General features: G+C 29.1%; 2 protein-coding genes across 2 annotated transcripts; both read right to left on the reverse strand.

Moving 5' to 3' along the window:
* Positions 1-660: 660 nt before the first annotated feature.
* Positions 661-3,268, reverse strand: LOC117932948 (alpha-L-fucosidase 1-like). The gene is made up of 3 exons (XM_034854276.1): positions 2,557-3,268; positions 2,220-2,459; positions 661-1,930 (listed from the first exon to the last, which is right to left on the reverse strand). Exons 1-3 carry the CDS (start codon positions 3,096-3,098, stop codon positions 1,231-1,233), a joined length of 1,482 nt encoding a protein of 493 aa, XP_034710167.1. The 5' UTR covers positions 3,099-3,268; the 3' UTR covers positions 661-1,230.
* Positions 3,269-9,444: 6,176 nt separating this feature from the next.
* LOC117934183 (alpha-L-fucosidase 1-like) lies at positions 9,445-12,778 on the reverse strand. The gene is made up of 3 exons (XM_034855816.1): positions 12,107-12,778; positions 11,734-11,973; positions 9,445-10,339 (listed from the first exon to the last, which is right to left on the reverse strand). The coding sequence occupies exons 1-3, from the start codon at positions 12,652-12,654 to the stop codon at positions 9,640-9,642; spliced, it is 1,488 nt and encodes a 495-aa protein (XP_034711707.1). The 5' UTR covers positions 12,655-12,778; the 3' UTR covers positions 9,445-9,639.
* Between the last annotated feature and the right edge of the window lie 6,453 nt (positions 12,779-19,231).

The following is a 19,231-nucleotide window of genomic DNA, read 5'->3' on the forward strand; positions in this document are numbered from 1 at the left end:
TGACCAAAAATCATATTAGACCGGGAGAGGCGAGGTCAATGGACTCAGACACCCAAAATCATTTGCATCCAATGCCATACAAAATATCATATCATATCGGACCAAAAAAATCATCTTTATCATTATCATTATTCTCATGCTGATTATTATTAGTATATGCCAACCTTGGACAGGCTAGGTGGCACACTGCAATTCCTGGAGCTTGGGATCGGATCAGAAGGCGACATTTTCTCAACACATTAGAACATATTTTTGTACCCTAATCCTCTCATATGCGAACTGTTTTTAAACCCACAGAAATCCAAAAGATCTTTGGTGACCACTCGGAATAATGGAGTGCACGCACCGTTGCACATTTCAAAGTAGTAGGTTACTATCTAATGATGACACCCATCTCTCAATTGAGACACGTCTTCCCATAGCCAAAATCTTAAGACTCTGTTGGCCCATTTAAAGGGAATAGGGTTTTCCCATGACTTATTTCTATCCCAACTAGCCTTGACTAAGGTAATTAATCTTATACTATATCAAAGAGTAGATTCTAATTTTCATAGAAATAAATTTTTAATTTATATTTTATCTTTAATGAGTAATTCGAATAAAAAAGGAACGGCGCCTCGTGAACCATATGTCGGGCACATGTGAAGTTGTACTCCATTGTTGGGAAGAAAAGGACTGATTTCTAACTTTGCTTTTGTCAAGGCGAAAAGCTTTATTCCTCATTCTACAGTCTCAGTGAAAGTAGTTGGGAGGGTGGTTGGTTTGAAAGCTCAACCCCACCTCACAAAAAGGAACCAGAAACGTCACAACATCCCATATGGTTGGTTTGATGGCTCCCTTATTGAGAATTTGATCGACCTTTACTACTGCTTTATTCTTTTCTAGTACATCAAACAAGAGAGGCCTAACACTATGGCATGGGTCTACTACACCAATCGCATTATGGTTTGAAGCGAAACATGTCGGATGAGGGATTTTTGAAAAAAAAAAATACAATAATTTTAAAAAATATTTATTAAAATATGATACTTTTAAAATTATTTTTAAATTTACGTTCAATTTTGAATATAAAAATTATTTTTTAAAAAAGATAACTTCAATATTCAAATGGAGTCGTTTTTCAAAAAGCAATTTTTAATGGGATTTTTTTTAAGGCGATTGTAAATTTAAAAATAGTTTTAAAAGTTTCATATTCTAAAAAATGTTTTATAAAATTAATGTTTTTATTTTTCAAAATCTACTTCCATTAGAAAGTGAGTGGCCATGTGGTGGATGCCAAAAGGGATCAAAATGCAGGCCAAAAGAGGACACCAAAGGCACTCCCCTTGACTCCAATATCCTTACTTTCAGACTCCTGGCATGAACCACCCCTCCCAGCCTGTGAAGCCTCTTGTGCCCCACCGTCGTCCCTTTTCCGACCAGTTTACCGTCGGCGTAAATCTCATGCCGTTTGATCCTCTGCCCCAACCCGATCGCTTCTTGAATCCTCACCACGTTAAACCTCAGCCCCTCATTTGCTGCCTTGATTTCAAGCCAATGCTCGTCATCTTCCTCCCTTGGAGCCCAGAAAGTCCATAAATGGTCACTGTCTAGCACATTCTCGGGGCCAAAATCACTATCCTTCCCTCCCCTCCGGCTGCTAGCTTTTATGGCGCCGTTCTCCGCCAAATTCGTCGAAAATATTGTATCAACTGCGTTTCTAAATTCTCTCAATCGCTGCACATCGGTTTCCGATATAAGTCCGGTTGTATTGGGTGGCACATTGAATAGTAGCACACAGTTTCGCCCAACTGAATTGTAGTATATCTCAAGTAGTTTGCTTAGTTTCTTCGGCTTTTGGGATTTATGCCAGAACCATCCCGGCCGGATCGAAACATCGCATTCCGGCGGCAGCCAGTCCGTCCCTTTCGGGTCCCCGGTGTTGAGATAACTGCATCAAAATTAACAAGTTCTTAGTTAGGGTCTTCAGGTGGCACATTAGAATTAAGTAATGGTTCATGTGTTTCACATTCTGAATATAAAATGAGCTTATGCAATTAATTATTGCTGTTTGGGAAATGGGAAAATATTCGCTTTCAGATTAGTCCATTCCAGTCTATTTTATATTGAACAGACTTGATTAAGTAAGCATATATCAAATAATTAAAGAATTCTACACGAAATCACATAAAAAATTAATGGGAAGAGTGAAGGATTTGCTTTGTTTCTAAGGGACTCACTCAACAATGCTTGCATTTCCAATGGACAGTGATGTCCGGTTGATGGTTGACCAGGATGTGCTCCCGGCGAATCCCTTCTCGTTTCCAACCCACCGGACGTCAGGGCCGGCGTCGGAAAATATGTTAATTGAAGTCTGCAATTCCTTCACCATGGCAAACCAGTCTCCAAAGTCATACGACATATTTGGCGCATTTGCGCCCTTTGCTCCATCGAACCAAATCTCTCTCACATTCCCATATCTAAAAAAAAAACAATCCAATCCAAAAAGATTACAAATGTACAATAAATTTGAGTACTTTTCTTAGAAAGCAAACCGATTGTGTATCAGTAACTTACTCATGGAGAAGCTCTTGTAATTGTGCCAAGTAGTATTCATTGTACTGCTTCTCCTTTCCATATCGTCGGTCATGTCGATCCCACGGCGACAGATACAGGCCGACATCAACGCCACGAGCCTCAGCTGCAGTGACAAGGTCTCTGACCACATCCCCATGGCCGTTCCTCCAGGGACTGCTTACAACTGAGTGATCAGTGTACTTAGAAGGCCACAAGCAGAAGCCATCATGGTGCTTTGCAGTGAGAATCATGAGGGAAATTCCTGCCTCTACTGCAACTTCGACCCACTGACTAGCATTGAGCCCAGTTGGGTTGAAAATAGCAGGGCTTTCATGGCCAGTGCCCCACTCAGAATCAGTGAAAGTGTTGACACCGAAGTGGAGGAACATTATGAGTTCCCTCTCCTGCCATTTCAACTGGGATGACTTGGGAAGAGGTAGAATAGGCAATGGTGGGGTTATGACTAATTCTCTGTTAGAATCAACCAATTTGAAAGACTCTATCAGTATAATCATACACAAAAAATACCAACACTTATCCATAATTAATGGCTAGGAGTAGTGAAGAAGAGAGTAAGAGCCCAGAAGTATAAAAAGTGGCTGGAAGATTCTCTGTTTGAAGCCAAGCCAATAAAGAAAGAAGAACAGCAAAGATAGATGATATGAGCAATCTTCTCTGGTTGGAGTTTGTTTGGTTCTAGCTATAGAATCGTTGATTGTTTGTTTCAATCATTCACGGGTTGATCTACTATTATCCTAGAGTAAAAAGTTGGATGGCTCTGAGGTTCTGTTTCTAAAAGACTACAAAATAATATTCATTGGGCACGAGAGACCCGTGCACAGCCATTGGGGTCAGTGGGGGGTGCCAATCACTCTCAAGCACAAGACAAAAGTCACAAGAAGGCTTTTTGTAGCATGTACTCTCTTTTACACAATAATTTTACTGGGTCTAGTCTTATTTATCGGTATCCATATTTTTTCTTGCCACATACGTCTACTTCCCATGAGTATCACCAATCGAGAAAGTCAAACCAACAAATAAAAACACCATGTTCCCCTCATGGTGGAGTCTCTTAGGACAAAAAATTCTTTGGGTATCTTCGTGTCTTCTCAAGATCTCTTCACATGGTAAGCACAACATACAAATTTTGTTAAAATAGAGCATGGAATTGGTAAATGTGCATCTTGTAGATGGCTATACAATACTTGGAATATGTGCACTTTTTGTTAGCATGGTATACAATTATTTATGATAATCTCCTAAACTTTATTCTTACTTTTAACGTTTCTTTTAAAAGAATGTGACTTAGCTTTTTATCATCATCTCTGTAAGCAGGATTGATTGGATTTTTCATTGCTATAATTGAGCCAACCCCACTTTTGATCGGATGCCGATGAGGGGGCGGTCGTGCCTTCTAACATCTCCATTATTGCATTAGCTCGAAGGGTGCTTTCACAAAATTAAATGGAGTTGGCTATGCCTAATCATTTGCATGGAAGCTCATCTCGTCCACACGTCACGCTTCCTATCTATGTATATGCTTTAATTACCTTACTATATGCATTGCCTTTTGGCTTAATTATTTGGTTGCTAACTTAAGTGGATTGTGATGTATCCGAATACTGATTCCGGCGAATAGAAATGAGATTCATTTATGAGGTGGTGGTCCACGTCATGAAAGATATACACACAGAAAAAGATAGAGAATATTATAAAAGCCCATAGAACTTTTGAGTTGTAATATTCTTAAGATTAATATTTTATATCGACCGTTGCTAACTTATGTGCTGATCACTCTAGCCATATTCCAATTTATTAAGCTTAGAGTCACTTTCTAATAACTTGTTATTTACAAAATGTATCATAAAAGTCATTAAAAAAAAAGGGAGATTGATAGTGTTTGTTTTTTGGTTGAATAAAAAAAGTTAAAATATTTGATTTTTTTTCCAGCTAAAAGTAATATGGTAATATTAATGAATATAATTATAGTGAATTTGTTTTTAATAAATTCAGTTTAATTATATTGACCGATATTAATATGTTATTTTTAGTTGAATAAAAAAAATTAAATATTTTGATTTTTTCTATTTAATAAAAAAACAAACACCACTTAAGAGCTTTTTTAAAAAGGATTTTGAAAGATATTAGAAATGTTTTCTAATACATGATTTTTTTTAAAATAATTATTAGATTTAAAAAATTTTGAAAATGACTTTCAAAAATCTAAAAAAAATCACTAGAAATGATTTTTGGAGAATCATTTGATAAATGATCCTTCTAAATATCATATTTATTTATTTATTTATTATATAAAATATTACTAAAAATACTCTTAAATATTTAAAGTGAGTTTGATAATGCTTTTATTCAAAGTATTTTTAATAGAAGTGTTTTCTTTGTAAGTGTTTTTAGAAGAATAACTTATCACATGTTTTTTTAGAAAACATTATAAGTAATTTTCTACCACTATAAGTGATTTTATCATATTTTTTAAAAATATTTCTTAAATTTTGCTTAACATCTGATTTTTATTTTATTTAAAAAAACACTTTCTAAATTAAAAACACTTTTTCAGAATCACTTCCATAAGTAACTTTCAATTAGTGAATGAATTTTCTTAAAAAAAATTCATTAATGAGAGCACTACTATAAAAATACTACAAGTTAAAAGCATTTCAATAAAATATTACACCCAAATGAATTTTAGAATATTCATTAATGAGAGCACTACTAATAAAAATACTATAGGCTAAAAGCATTTTAATAAAAAAATATTACACACAAATGAATTTTAACTTTAGTTAGGACTTTTTCCTTTACCACTTTATCATCATAATAATTTTTATCATCTTTCTTATATGATAAGTGATAATGGGATGCAAGATACAAAAGTGATATGTTTTTATTAAGTACAAAAGTTGGTTTTGGTATTCAATTATCTACCATACATGATAAAAATGATTTATTAAAGTGTGATACAATTAATATTTTTACAATTGTGAATGGAGGGACCGACCACTTTGTATTACTAATATCCCCAATCATCAATAGCACCAACCTTACTTTAATTTAATGACATTTTAAAAGAGTTCTCTACATGTACCATTTGTTTCAATGACATACTCTAGGCATGCCTAAATGACAAGTGTTTATATGATATGATAAGAATTTAAAATAAATTAAATGCAAAAGATTTTGACTTCTCATCAATATTACCACGTAAAATTAGTGACCCAATTAACATTTTCCAATTTTCAATTATCCAATGCGCATTCAATTCAATATAAATATTGAATATCAAATAAAGTATATGTTAAAAAGATGAAATTATATACATATATGGTATTTGACCATTTAAATTAGACTACAATTAGGAAATATAGTGTGCGCATATATTAATTAAATGCTAGTTTAATTTCTTTTATTGTTATGGATGTGTAATATTTGTTAGAATTTATATTTGATATCATTTATCATAAATTTTAAAATAAAAAATGTTGTAATATATAGAATTAATTGATTAAAAGAGATGAAATAATCCTATATTTATGAATTTAACCATTTTCATATTTGAAAAATAACTTATTTTTGACATAAATATCCTTTATCATTTCAAGTATTTACAATGTTTTGAAAATTGGGTCGGATCAACTTATTTGACCTATCAAACCATGGATTGGTGGTCTTTCTTGTTCGATTCCTCCTTTTGAACCGTTTAACTATTGAACATGTTATGAACCGTTTGAACCAATTGTTAAATTAGTGAATTAGATAGTTACCTAACAACCGATGGTTCAATGCCTACTCTTCCCCTCTATTTTTTTTTTGTTGGGTAAATGTAGCCCACTTTTGGGCATAGTCATGCACCACGGGCTGAACACCACACAACCCAATAACCAATTGCTCGTTAAGAGGTGAATGAGCAAAAATTTTTAAATCATAATTTATGAAATGCCTAATTACTTGATAACATAATAAATTTTTCTTTCAACAATATAAAAGTAATTTTCTTAAAATTTAATATTTAATTGGGGTAATTACAATAAATGGTTAGGTGAATATGATAATATCAGTAAAGGGTATATACTTTGTCCAATTGGAATAGAAGGATATAATAAGTTTTAAAATTATTCTGAAGGATATATGAACAATTTATTACCCAAAAATACTTGACACCCTTAATATAGTTTTTAAAAAGGGACATATCTTTTTCTAGCAAATGGGTTTGGCCTAACGTCCATATAAAATGCATATTTGAGCTTAAAAGTTAATACAATTGGATGATGAATGATGACATTTGAGTATTACAACTATTTAGTTAATTACTCATGATAATTAATATATTAAGATTTCAAGAAAAAAAGTAATAAATAAAATCTTTCTTAAAAATCTATTTAATACTTATAGTTTTTATTTTGTTTTTATATTTTTCAAGTTGCAACTATGATCTTAATTTATTTTTTGTTAATTATTATTATTATTATTATTATTATTATTATTATTATATTTTGTTTTGAAATTTCAAAATATTTTATTTTTGAACTTTAATTAAATAATAAAAATTTATAAATTATGAATTTATATACATTTTTTAAGTTTCCATACGAAGTTAAAAAAGAAATTATTTATACACATACAAATATCAAATATAATTTTTTTCTCATATTTTCACACATATTCAAGACATTATATTAAATCTAATTTATTTATACACATATATAAATGTTAAATATAATATTTTTTTTTCATATTTTTACACATATTCAAGATAATTACGATAATTTCACATTTTTATTAACATCTATAAAATTAAAAGTATCTCACAACTCTGACATCGATTATGATGTATTTGAGCATTGATTCAGGAGAAGAAAAATAAGATTAATTTATGAGGTGGTGGCCCATGTGATGAAAGGTTTTCCACTTTATTGAGTTTTAATATTTTACATAGAGGGTTGTCACATGTTCAATTAATCAAAGAGCTGTTTTATTTTATAGTGTTAGATATGGGGTTGTCCACAATATATTAATTAAGTATTAAAAATTATACATATATTATCATTTATTTTATATCATTTAATACAATTGAATTAAATAAATTATAATTTTAATATTAAATATAGTTTTAAATTGAACATATTATAATCAAATATCACAATATTGTTGTCGAATAATATTTAATATAATTTAATAATAAATGTATACTTATGAAATTCATATTTTTTTATTAACATATACAATATTATTATCAAATATAATAAATTATATTATATATATCAATTACAATTCTATTATACTTATAATGTTATTTTTAAGAGTTTTTTCTTTAATTTTTATAATTTCAGATCAATTTTAGGTTCATCGATATTTTGTGTTAGAATATTCGTCGATATATCTCCGATATATCTGTAAAATGGAAGTACCGATATATCCATAATTACTGATATTTTCATTCTTACTCACAACTTAGGTTTTTTGAATCCTTTGTTAGATTACGTATTAATTTAATAAAAATTAAGATGTTGAAAGTACTTAGAGGTCAAGATATATGGTTGAAATTATATATAGATGAAATTAAATTGATCGAGTGTTCAAATTATTGTTCTTGAAATATTTTTTAAAGAGTTATATATTGATTTACGCGTTACATTAGAAAAGTCCTAAGTAAGAATAAATGGAACAAAACTATCAACTTAAACTAAACAACCTAATGCAATAACATAATAATTCATGATCAAGGTTTAAAATATCGTGATTTTTCAACGATATATCACTTATAAGTCAAGGTGACACAAAAAAAGATGCAAATATTTTGGCTATTAATTTCATAAAATTGTCGATTTCACATTGTTATGTGACCCATATGTAATATGAAAAAATTTCTCCTAGAGATAAAAAACCATAGAGAATCCTTCTTCCATTTTAACTAAAAATAGGCATACAAAGTTCTCACTAGCATAGAGATGGAAAATCCTCTTCTCAGAAGTACAAAGAAGAGAAAGAGAGTATACCACAAAGATTACCACAATGGTTGAAGGAGTAACCTTCATAAGCAAAACTGAGGGAAATTACCCACAATGAACTTCACCTTCAGCACTCTTGAGCCCTAAAACGTTACTCCAAGACTCAACCCCTATTTTCCTCTTTTTTCCTCCTCTTTTCTCCTTCATGATCTGCTCTCAAATCTAGTCTTCTCTACCTCCAAACATAGCTGTAGGTGCTGCCAAAAAACCAGCAACAAGAGCAGCCCAAAATGTGGGCCTTTTTAAAAACCATTCTCATGGGTTGGAACCCACATGTGGGCTAGCCCAATAGTGCAAACTTATGATTTTTATTTCTATTTTTTTTTATCAAATATTTTCTCATGCGTATGGGTGTGAAAGCATTCCTTATGACTTCAGCGCCTCTTTATTTCACTTTCCAACAATCAAACATACCATAAAAATCCAGCATGCATCCAAACAAACCATAAATACCAAAACAATCAAATAAACCAACAAAACCATAAAGCAAAAAAAATTCTATAGAAACACACACAAATTTGAAGGAGAAAAGAGTGATTAAGAAAATTTCCCTGACAAGCCCTAGATAAGAAGAGAAAATAAAGAAGAAATCACTCGTTTGTGTTGGAAGTGAAATCTGGAAATAACAATAGTGGCAACAATAGCAAAATTGTGGTGACGAAGAAAGCTAAGTGTGAGGGTCAAGTGTGAGTTGCTTAAAGTAAGTTGCTTTTAATTAAAGTGAGAAAAAAAAAAAAAAAAGACCCAAAACCAAAACCAAAACCAAAACCAAACTAGCACTAAGTCCTCCCAAAATTTAGCATGAGATGAGCCATTTTATAGGAAGGCCCCCTTGTATATTTTTCAGTGGGATATGGCTTGCTTTCAAGAGTCTATTTCCTATGCATAAATGTTAGCTTCAGAATTCTCACATCTGCCATAGCAGGAACCCCAACAACCTTTATGCCTTATACCATTACCACTGCTTATTCTCTTTGTATATATAAAACAATCTGAGAGCTCAAACAATATACCATGGGCAATGAGCAATTGCATGCAGTAAGGCAAAAAGCAAAAACCGTCAATAAGACAACCCTTTGTAAACTGAAGTCCCATTTGGCTGCCCAAAAGGATCAAAATGCAGGCCAAAGGAGGATACCAAAGGCACTCCCTTAGATTCCAAGATCTGGACCTTCACAACAGTAGCCTCAACCACATCTCCAAGCCTGTGAAGCCTCTTGTGTCCCACTGTCGTCCCTTCCGCAATCAGCTTCCCATCTGCATAAACCTCATGCCCTATGATCCTCTGACCTAGCCCGATCGGTTCTTGAATCCTTATCACATTAAACCTCAGGCCTCCACTCGCCGCCTTGATTTCAATCCAATGCTGGCCTGCTGCTCCCTCGTCTGGTGCCCAGTATGTCCATAAATTGTCGTCGTCTAGCACATTTTCAGGGCCAAAGCCACCATTCTGACCTCCTCTTTGGCTACTAGCATCTACCGAGCTTTTCTCAGCCAAATTGGTTGAAAATGTTGTATCAATGGCCTTCTTGAATTCCATCAATCTTTGAACATCAATTTCGGATATAAGTCCAGTTGAATTGGGTGGCACATTGAATAGCAGCACACAGTTTCTGCCAACCGAGTTATAGTATATTTCAAGGAGTTGGCTAAGCTCCTTCGGTTGTTCGGATGCATGCCAGAACCATCCCGGCCGGATTGAAACATCACATTCTGGTGGCACCCAATCCGTCCCTTGAGGATCACCAGTGTTGAGGTAGCTGTATCATAATCAACACATAGTCATATGCATTTAGGTCATAGCGTACAGTACAGGAATTAAAAAGTTAGAAGATATCATAATATTTTATTTAAAAAAAAATATTTTAAATGTTATTTATGTTTGTAGTTTTTCATCCCAAACCATCTACGTTACTAGAATACATAACAAGTAATACAATTTATTTACTTTTTGAAGATGTGAAGAGATTCAATGGTGAAACTATCACGACCCACTCTTCACTCGATATTGACGGGTTCAGGGGTGCAGTGGCACACATACACCCTACAATCTGACCCCGGTTTTGCTTTTCTATTGGACCTATGCCCTAAAAATAAGGGTTGGATAGTGTGTTGTGAAAACCCTTTATATATATATATATATGACACTTCACTGTTCTCCAACGATGAGGGATATTATAAAATCAATAACAATGCACAAAAACAAATTTTATTTTATTAAAAAAATCTTATAATATGATAATTATTTAAAAAAAAAATCATAAAAAAATACATTTCTTAAATATAAAATCCAATCACATTATAATAGGGATTTGCTTTTACTTTTACTTCAATAAAGGTAAAAGTAAAAACACTATTCTAAGCAGGTTTCAAAAACTGGTCTATCAAGCTAATACTCATTCATGTAATAATTTGCTTCTGGGTCAAAACTTGGGGCAGTAGGAAAATCATAATCATATCCTCTATATTAAAAGCAACATTTAAAGGTTTTTAGAAATATATATAGGTGCTACACTTGTGGGATTTATCCATGATTGGAAAAGTAGAAAAATTCAAAATTTTTGGAAGATGGAAAAGACTTTATTTAGTTAAAAAATTATAAAATATCAATATTATTACTACTACATTTATTATCATAAATTGTAGAAATATCAAATTATCCTTATACAAATATTTTTAAATAAAACTATTAAATATCAATATAATTACTATTACCATTATCATTAATATTTTTATTAATATTAATCACATTTGTATATTTATGTGACATATTATCAAAAACACCATTAAAATCATTTTTTCACATTCTCATAAAAATATTTTTTAATAAAAAAAAACACTTTTAATAAAAACACTTTAACTACAAGCACACTCTTAATAATATAACATTGATAATATTTTTGTTTAGTTTCCTTGCTTATATTCCTTTTCTTCCTAAACATTGAAGGCAAAGGCTAGACCCTTAATAAGAGGATGCCTGTCCATTTAGAACCTTTACATAGTTTTCATGATGTAGATATATAACATTTTCTTCAACCTGTATTCGGATTTCTTTCCTTTAAAGGGTCTTCAAGGTATTCTATCACCATTTCAAATATATATATATATAGAAACAAAAATAATATTAGGTTTGCTTGGATGGAAAGACACTTACCCAACATTATCTCCATTCCCGATTGAGAGCAATGTCCGATTGATGGTAGACCATGAAGTGTTCCCTGCAAATCCATTCTCATTCCCAACCCAGCGGACATCAGGGCCAGCATCGGAAAATATATTAATGGAACTCTGCAATTCCTTCACCATTTCAAACCATTCTTCAAAGTAGTATGACATATTTGCTGCATCCTCACCTTTTGCTCCATCGAACCAAATCTCTTGTATGACCCCATATCTGCCATAATATAGATCAAATCTCAATAGATTTTTTTTTTCGATTCCCTACTTTTTTAAGGTAGTTCATATTCTATCCTATTTTTAAGAATAACACTTATTTTGAAAATTATGAAGAAACATTAATGGCTTACTGCTTAAGAAGCTCTTGCAGTTGAGCTAAGTAATACTCATTGTACTCCTGGTTTTTCCCATATCTTTGATCATGTCGGTCCCATGGCGAGAGATACAGGCCAACATCGATGTTGCCTTGAGCCTTGGCTGCATTGGTAAGATCTCTAACCACATCTCCATGGCCGTTTTTCCATGGACTACTCACGACTGAATGATCAGTGTACTTAGAAGGCCACAAGCAGAAGCCATCATGATGCTTTGCAGTGAGAATCACCAAAGAAAATCCAGCCTCAGCTGCTGTGCTGACCCACTGTCTAGCATCAAGCCCAGTGGGGTTGAATAGATTGGGGTTCTCTTGCCCAGTCCCCCACTCTGAATCTGTGAACGTGTTCATGCCGAAGTGGAAGAACATTATGATTTCTCTCTGTTGCCATTTCAACTGGGATGCTGTGGGAATTGGAAGAACCGGCAAAGGTGGGGTAGTCGCAAATTGGGTCATGCAAGAAGGGATGAATTCTAAGAGTTGTACCAGTGCAATTATGCATAAAAAATACAGTGACTTAGCCATGATTTTGATTTCTGAGAGGAGATGAAAAGAAAAAAAAATGTGATTGAAGCCAAGAAAAAGTGGTGGAGATTTTAAGGGTGAAGTGAGGTCAAAGGAGAGATTGAGAGAGAAAGGAAAGAGAGGATATGAGCAATCTTTTTAGTTGGGATTTTTTTGGTTTATTGAAATTTATTTCCCATTTAGTTTCCAAAATTATATTCAATTGCCATAAAAGATTCATGGTACTTTTATTTGTAAAATTCAATGAATAAAATATTCGATTATTAATAGTTATATTTTTATTTTTAAACATCTACTCCTTTTCCGAAAATTTCTCTAAACACACAAATTAGACAAGTTTTGTTCATCCCATGTTCATAATTAATTCCATGTTATTCCTAACATTGATCAACACCACACATAATTCCATTTTAATCATTTTAGTCGTTTCAAAATCTACTAAAATTAATATTACGACATTAATTTCTAGCCATTAACAATTGGGAGAATTGTGTTTTGGGCCCAATTGGGCCTAAAAATTAACATTTGGTCCATATATCATACATATTTAAACCCAAGATCCAAACAAACTATGAAAATTAAGATGAAATATATTGTCTTTCATTAATCCCTAAAATACCCTTAACCCTTATATAGACACAAGTGAGTGTGAATTTCAATTTTTTTGTTTTTTTTTCCCTTTTCTATTCCCTATTAAGTATTACTCATTTCTAACTTTTTTTTTTCTTTCAATCTATATTTCTATTTTATGTCAAATAAAAACAATAATGTTTTTTTTTGTTTTTCATTTTTAAAGATATTGAATCTTTTTGCTCTTATTATAAGCAATGATAAAAAATGTGGGATTTTTCATCCAAATATTTTTTATCTTTTTGTATTTATCTTTTAGTTTAATTTGCAATTTTTATTTTAAATTTATAGTACCTTTTCATTTATATTTTTCTTTTATTTTTAATTATTTTTTATATTTTCTACATTAACCATATTTTAAAAAATTTAAAAATTGACTATTACTTCACTTTATTATATATATATATATATATATATATATATATATATATATATATATATATATATCTTTTTAGCTTTTTAATTTTTAATGTTTTTATTTAAAAATTTTTAAAAAGATAAATTTATTGAAAAAAATATCTAAGATACGAAGTTCTAATATTATATTAATAAATTTTCTTATCTAAATGACTAATGCAAAGTATTTTGACTCACAACAAGAAATTTGTCAATACAGTTTTTTAGTTAAACTTTAGAAATTAAATTTCAAATAAAATATATTGTATAAAATTTTATCTAAAAATTATTGAAAGTGATATTTAATTTTTTTTTTATTGACTTTCGAACTTATCTAATTTTTTACTTGAAAGGTAATAGAACATGTTTACAAAAAAAAAATTAGTTTTTCATTTTTTAAATAAATGAGTATAAATATATTAAAAGAATTAAAGATAATCTTAGTAAAAAATTTGATAAATATGATTATAATTTTAAATATGATTCTTTATTTCAAACTTATATTATTTCTCATATATATTAAATAATTTTTAAACACCTCATAAAATATTAGTATTATTTGTTTGTTCTAACTTGTAAATTAGGTATCATCAAATATTATATTTTTTCAAATTTATAGAACATATAATAAATAATTTTTAAATACCTCATAAAATATTATTAATTTTTTTTTTCTAACTTGCAAATTAGATACATGGTGTTTATTATTTCGAAAATAATGTAAATACTCACATGCATATATATATATATATATATATATATATATATATATATATATATATATATAATATTAATCAAGAAGACAATATTTTTAATACTAATTTACCAACCTTCCAATAATTTTGAAAGTGTAAATAGGGTAATTGGCTGAATTAAAGTCTTCAAAATATTCAAAATTTCTCCATTCCAAAATTATCTAATTGCTCTCCACACTAATCCTAAATATTTTTTTAATAAAGATTTAAATATTTAAAATCATTAAAATAAATATTTTCTTATTAAAGCAATTTTTTCAAAGTAATAAGATAAAAATCATGAAATCTTCAAAACTATAATTACAACAAATATTTTTAATTTTAAAACTAATTTCATAATTTAAATTAATGATTTAAAAAAAAATTGTTATAAAAATAATTTTTGTTTATTTTTAATTCCATTTAAATATGATTTTTTAATCTCTATTGATAACAATGAAATTATGTTTATAAAGACAAAATAATTCAAATATATATTTCATTTAGTTTACTTATAATGAACAATTCATACATGATTAATTTTAATTTTATTTCCTATGTGTTAATTTTTGTAGGGAATGTCTTAATGACATAGTTTGGTAAAAAAAGAAAAAAAAACTATCAATAATCGTCTTAATGTCAAATTCAAGTTGTTTAAAAATTGTATAAAACCTATTAGGAGCCTTATACACTCTTGTACACTTAGCACATTTCCCTTGTACAGTTAGTGTAATACCCTTGTACAATGACACAAATTTCATATTTCTCATAAATTATATGTTCATGTAGGTGTATTAATCATATTTTCAATGGTTTGGTTAATAAAATGGTGGATGACTTAGGATCAATTTTTTTTCCCCAAATATCATTATTGGGGAAAATATTAGAATTTTCATGTGAGAGTTAAATAAAATGCATGACATAGGCATATAATCCTTGGGTGACAAGGAAAATAAAAAAGTGGTTTAGAATTGATTAAAATAATTCATAAAGGGTAATCTTGTACACTTGTATACAATTAATACATTTCCCTTGTATAGTTAGTGTAATACCCTTGTATAATGACACAAATTTCATATCCCTCCTAAGTTATGTGTCCATGTCCACGTAAGAGTGTTTAACCATATTTCCAATGGTTTAGTTGAGAAGATGGTGAATGACTTTATGTCAAAAAATTTTTTCCCAAATATAATTATTGGAGAAAGTATTAGAATTTCCATGTGGGAATTAAATAAAGTGCATGACATATATGTACAATTCGTGAGTGATAATAAAAATAAAGGAATGGCTCATAATTTATTATAATCTTTCACAAATGGTAGCCTTGTACGCCTTTGTACACTTAGTAAATTTATACAATTGTACAGTGGCGCAATAAATGAATAAATAATTTTTTTTTCATATAAGAAAAATAGTACGAAACAAGGTTTTCAATTTTCATTTTTAAAAATAGTTTTCATTTTTTAATTAAATGTATTTTAAAAAAGAGACAATATAGAAAATAAAAATTATTTTTAAAAATAAAAAAATAAAAAATAAAAAATAAAAACTAGAAAATGTTTTAAAATCAAACTCAAATATAATCTATATAATTTTTAGTTACTTGTTTTCATCTAAAATAAGTAAATATACCTTTCAACCATTTTATATAAGAAAAATTCAATCTCCACTATGTATTGATATAATCCACTTCGAAAATTAGGTCATATGAAAACATTTTAATTGAGTACTTAAAATAAAAATTCTCCATCCATCCTCTTTATTTCTTTTTATTTTTCTTATTTTAATAAAATTTTAATTAATTCAAATCATTAAAAAAAATCCTTAATAAACAAATTTGTAATATTTCATATAACTTATTACTAAAAGTCATGTTCAAAAAGTTATTAAAATAAGGAAAGAAGAAGATTTAAAAAAAATTAAACTTTTTATTTTATAATAGTAACAAAAAAACTTTAAAATACTTTTTAGTATAAAAAACTAAAATAGTGAATATATTTATTTTAAATGGTATTTTAATTATTAAATTATTTACTTCTAAAATGTAAAAGATAATTTTTATTTATTTAAATTAATATTTTTTAGAAATTATTTTCCAAAATAGTATTTGAATCATTACTATACTTTTTATTTATTTATAATTTAAAAATAAAAAATAATGTTAATTTTTTAATTATTTATAAAAGAGTTTAAAAAAATAATGAAAAACCCAAAAATGGTTAAATAAGAAAGAATAGTGACAAGTAGTAGAATAAAGACAAAAATGAGTCAAATGAGTATTTTTGTCAATTACTATCTCATATCCTTATCATCAATTATAGATGCTTGGAGGACCTTATCTTAATTATGAACCCTATATGGGTTGAAAATACAATTGTCCCTTTTGTCAATTACTATATCATATCCTTATCATCAATTATAGATGGTTGGAAGATCTTATCTTAATTATGAACCCTATATGGGTTGAAAACACAATTGTCCCTTAACAATTCCTAGCCAATGTTGTGGGGACAAGTAATTATTTTTGTTTCCATGAATATAAGTACCTTCGGATATATTTTCTGTTTTTTGTTTTCAAAATTAAAAGTACAATGTTGTTTATAAAAATATAGATTTATCATATGTCTTTATTAATCACTTTTAGAAATTTTAAAATTTGAAGTATACTTTAATTTTTTTAGATTGTTTTAAAATTGTTACTTTTAGTACAAGAATTTTATTACTTTTTATGATTTTAAAAAACAAAATTATATCCAATTCGCATACGAAAATATTGCAACCAAGTAAAATTAGTCCCAAGGGCATGCGAACAATTTATATATATATATATAGAGAGAGAGAGAGAGAGTATTTGTAATCAACAAACATTCTAACATGGTCCAATAAACCCACTTTTAACTAGGATTGACAATTTTAACACGGCACAACAACACAACTTGAAAATGACATGAATTTTAGCGAGTTATAGTTAAATATAATCATATTTATATTATAATTGTGTCAATTATATAATGAGTTTAATAAGTTAGAATCATCTTGATAGTTTATCACTATGAATTCATATTAATTCAACTTAATTTATTGATAAATGGTTGAACTGTGTTGTGTTGTTGGTGAAATAAACAAGTAATGTTTATTTTAAAGGCTTTTATAGACATGATATGTGTTGTATAAGTATGCTAGAGTACTCTTGTTGGATTCACTAATTGATGTTAGCTTTGAACATTTTTCATGGTCTCGACTTTGATATATCCCAATTCGACTTTAACAATTCGTTGTGCATCTACATTAAAGACCTTTATAGTCATACATCATCTTTCCCTATGTTTTTAGAATTGGACTGGTCATTGAATTAAAAAAATTACATATTTTACGGTTCATTGGTCGGACCGACGGTTGAACCGTGGTTGAACCGGTAATGTAATAAATAATTAAATATATAATTTATATATTATATAAAATTAAAAATAATTATAAAAATTAAAAAATATATAAAATTACAAATTTTAATAATGTTTGATTTTTATATTTGGTATATTAAATTAAATGATAAAGTTTAATATTTTAAATTTTATTAAATAGAAATATGTAATATTTAAGAATGAAGATATATTTAGGATGAAAAAATTTATAATATTTAATTTTATCTTTTTGTCTTTGTATTTTATTGTTTTAAAATTATTCTATTAATTAATTTATATTATTTTTTATAATTATTGTTATAAAAATAAATATGAATTTAAATATTTACATTTTTTAAAGATTTTATATGATAAAAATTTGAAATAAAAACATTAATATTAGATTTTTATTATATATATATATATATATATATATATATATATATATATATATATATATATATATATATATATATATATATATTTTAACAACATTATGGTGCAATGCTCAATGGTTCAAGAGGCAATGTTTTACCTCTTAACAATCTCATTCCCAATCATTGGAAGCACATGAATTTTATGTGCTCCATGTATTGTATAAATACCTTGCAACATGAATTTAAATATTTACATTTTTTAAAGATTTTATATGATAAAAATTTGAAATAAAAACATTAATCTTAGATTCCTATTATATATATATATATATATAACAACATTATGGTGCAATGCTCAATGGTTCAAGTGACAATGTTTTACCTCTTAACAATCTCATTCCCAATCCCACATTGGAAGCACATGAATTTTATGTGCTCCATGTATTGTATAAATACCTTGCAACATGCCTTTAAGCCAAACAAGCCAGCAAATTGGGCCTAGAGGCATGACCCAAATAAAAGTGTTATATTTAAGCCAAACATGCCAGCATATTAGGCCTGGAGGCATGGCCCAAATTAAAGTGTTATAAGCTTTCTTGTCATTGGATTGGGCCTAGTGGCTTGAACCAAAGATGGCTTTATAATTAGTTTCAATTTTGAAAGTATTGGACATGAAATGAGCCTGGTGGATAGATAATGGGCCTCTTAAATAGTAAACAAATATTTTTAGGATTAAGGTATGGCCGATTTGCAAAAAAACAGACGGTTTGTCTGGTTCGACGGTTCAACCGTCGGTTTGAACGGTTTAATGCCGGTTTGATCACAAAATGGTTCATTGAGATGGATTGAACCGGAAAGTTCATCGGTCGATCCGATTCGGTTTTTTAAACCATGATCTCTCATTTATATATATATATATATTTCTCCTTGATTAAAGACTTGGTCAGGCATTAGCCACGAAAAAAGTAGTCATGGTTGTCTTATTCCATACCATTATGAGCATGAAATCATCCTTTTTGTTTTAGTTTTATCATCTTTG

Source organism: Vitis riparia, chromosome 16, assembly GCF_004353265.1.
Source record: "Vitis riparia cultivar Riparia Gloire de Montpellier isolate 1030 chromosome 16, EGFV_Vit.rip_1.0, whole genome shotgun sequence".
NCBI lineage: Eukaryota > Viridiplantae > Streptophyta > Magnoliopsida > Vitales > Vitaceae > Vitis > Vitis riparia.

Excerpts from the sequence above, each read along its gene's own strand:
- LOC117932948 (XM_034854276.1), bottom strand. The coding sequence starts at position 3,098 with ATGGATAAGTGTTGGTATTTTTTGTGTATGATTATACTGATAGAGTCT. Across the intron at positions 2,460-2,556 it reads TTACAAGAGCTTCTCCATGA|ATATGGGAATGTGAGAGAGA; the intron begins GTAAGTTACTGA and ends TTTTTTTTTTAG. Across the intron at positions 1,931-2,219 it reads GGAAATGCAAGCATTGTTGA|TTATCTCAACACCGGGGACC; the intron begins GTGAGTCCCTTA and ends ATTTTGATGCAG.
- LOC117934183 (XM_034855816.1), bottom strand. The coding sequence starts at position 12,654 with ATGGCTAAGTCACTGTATTTTTTATGCATAATTGCACTGGTACAACTC. Across the intron at positions 11,974-12,106 it reads CTGCAAGAGCTTCTTAAGCA|ATATGGGGTCATACAAGAGA; the intron begins GTAAGCCATTAA and ends ATATTATGGCAG. Across the intron at positions 10,340-11,733 it reads GGGAATGGAGATAATGTTGG|CTACCTCAACACTGGTGATC; the intron begins GTAAGTGTCTTT and ends ATTATGATACAG.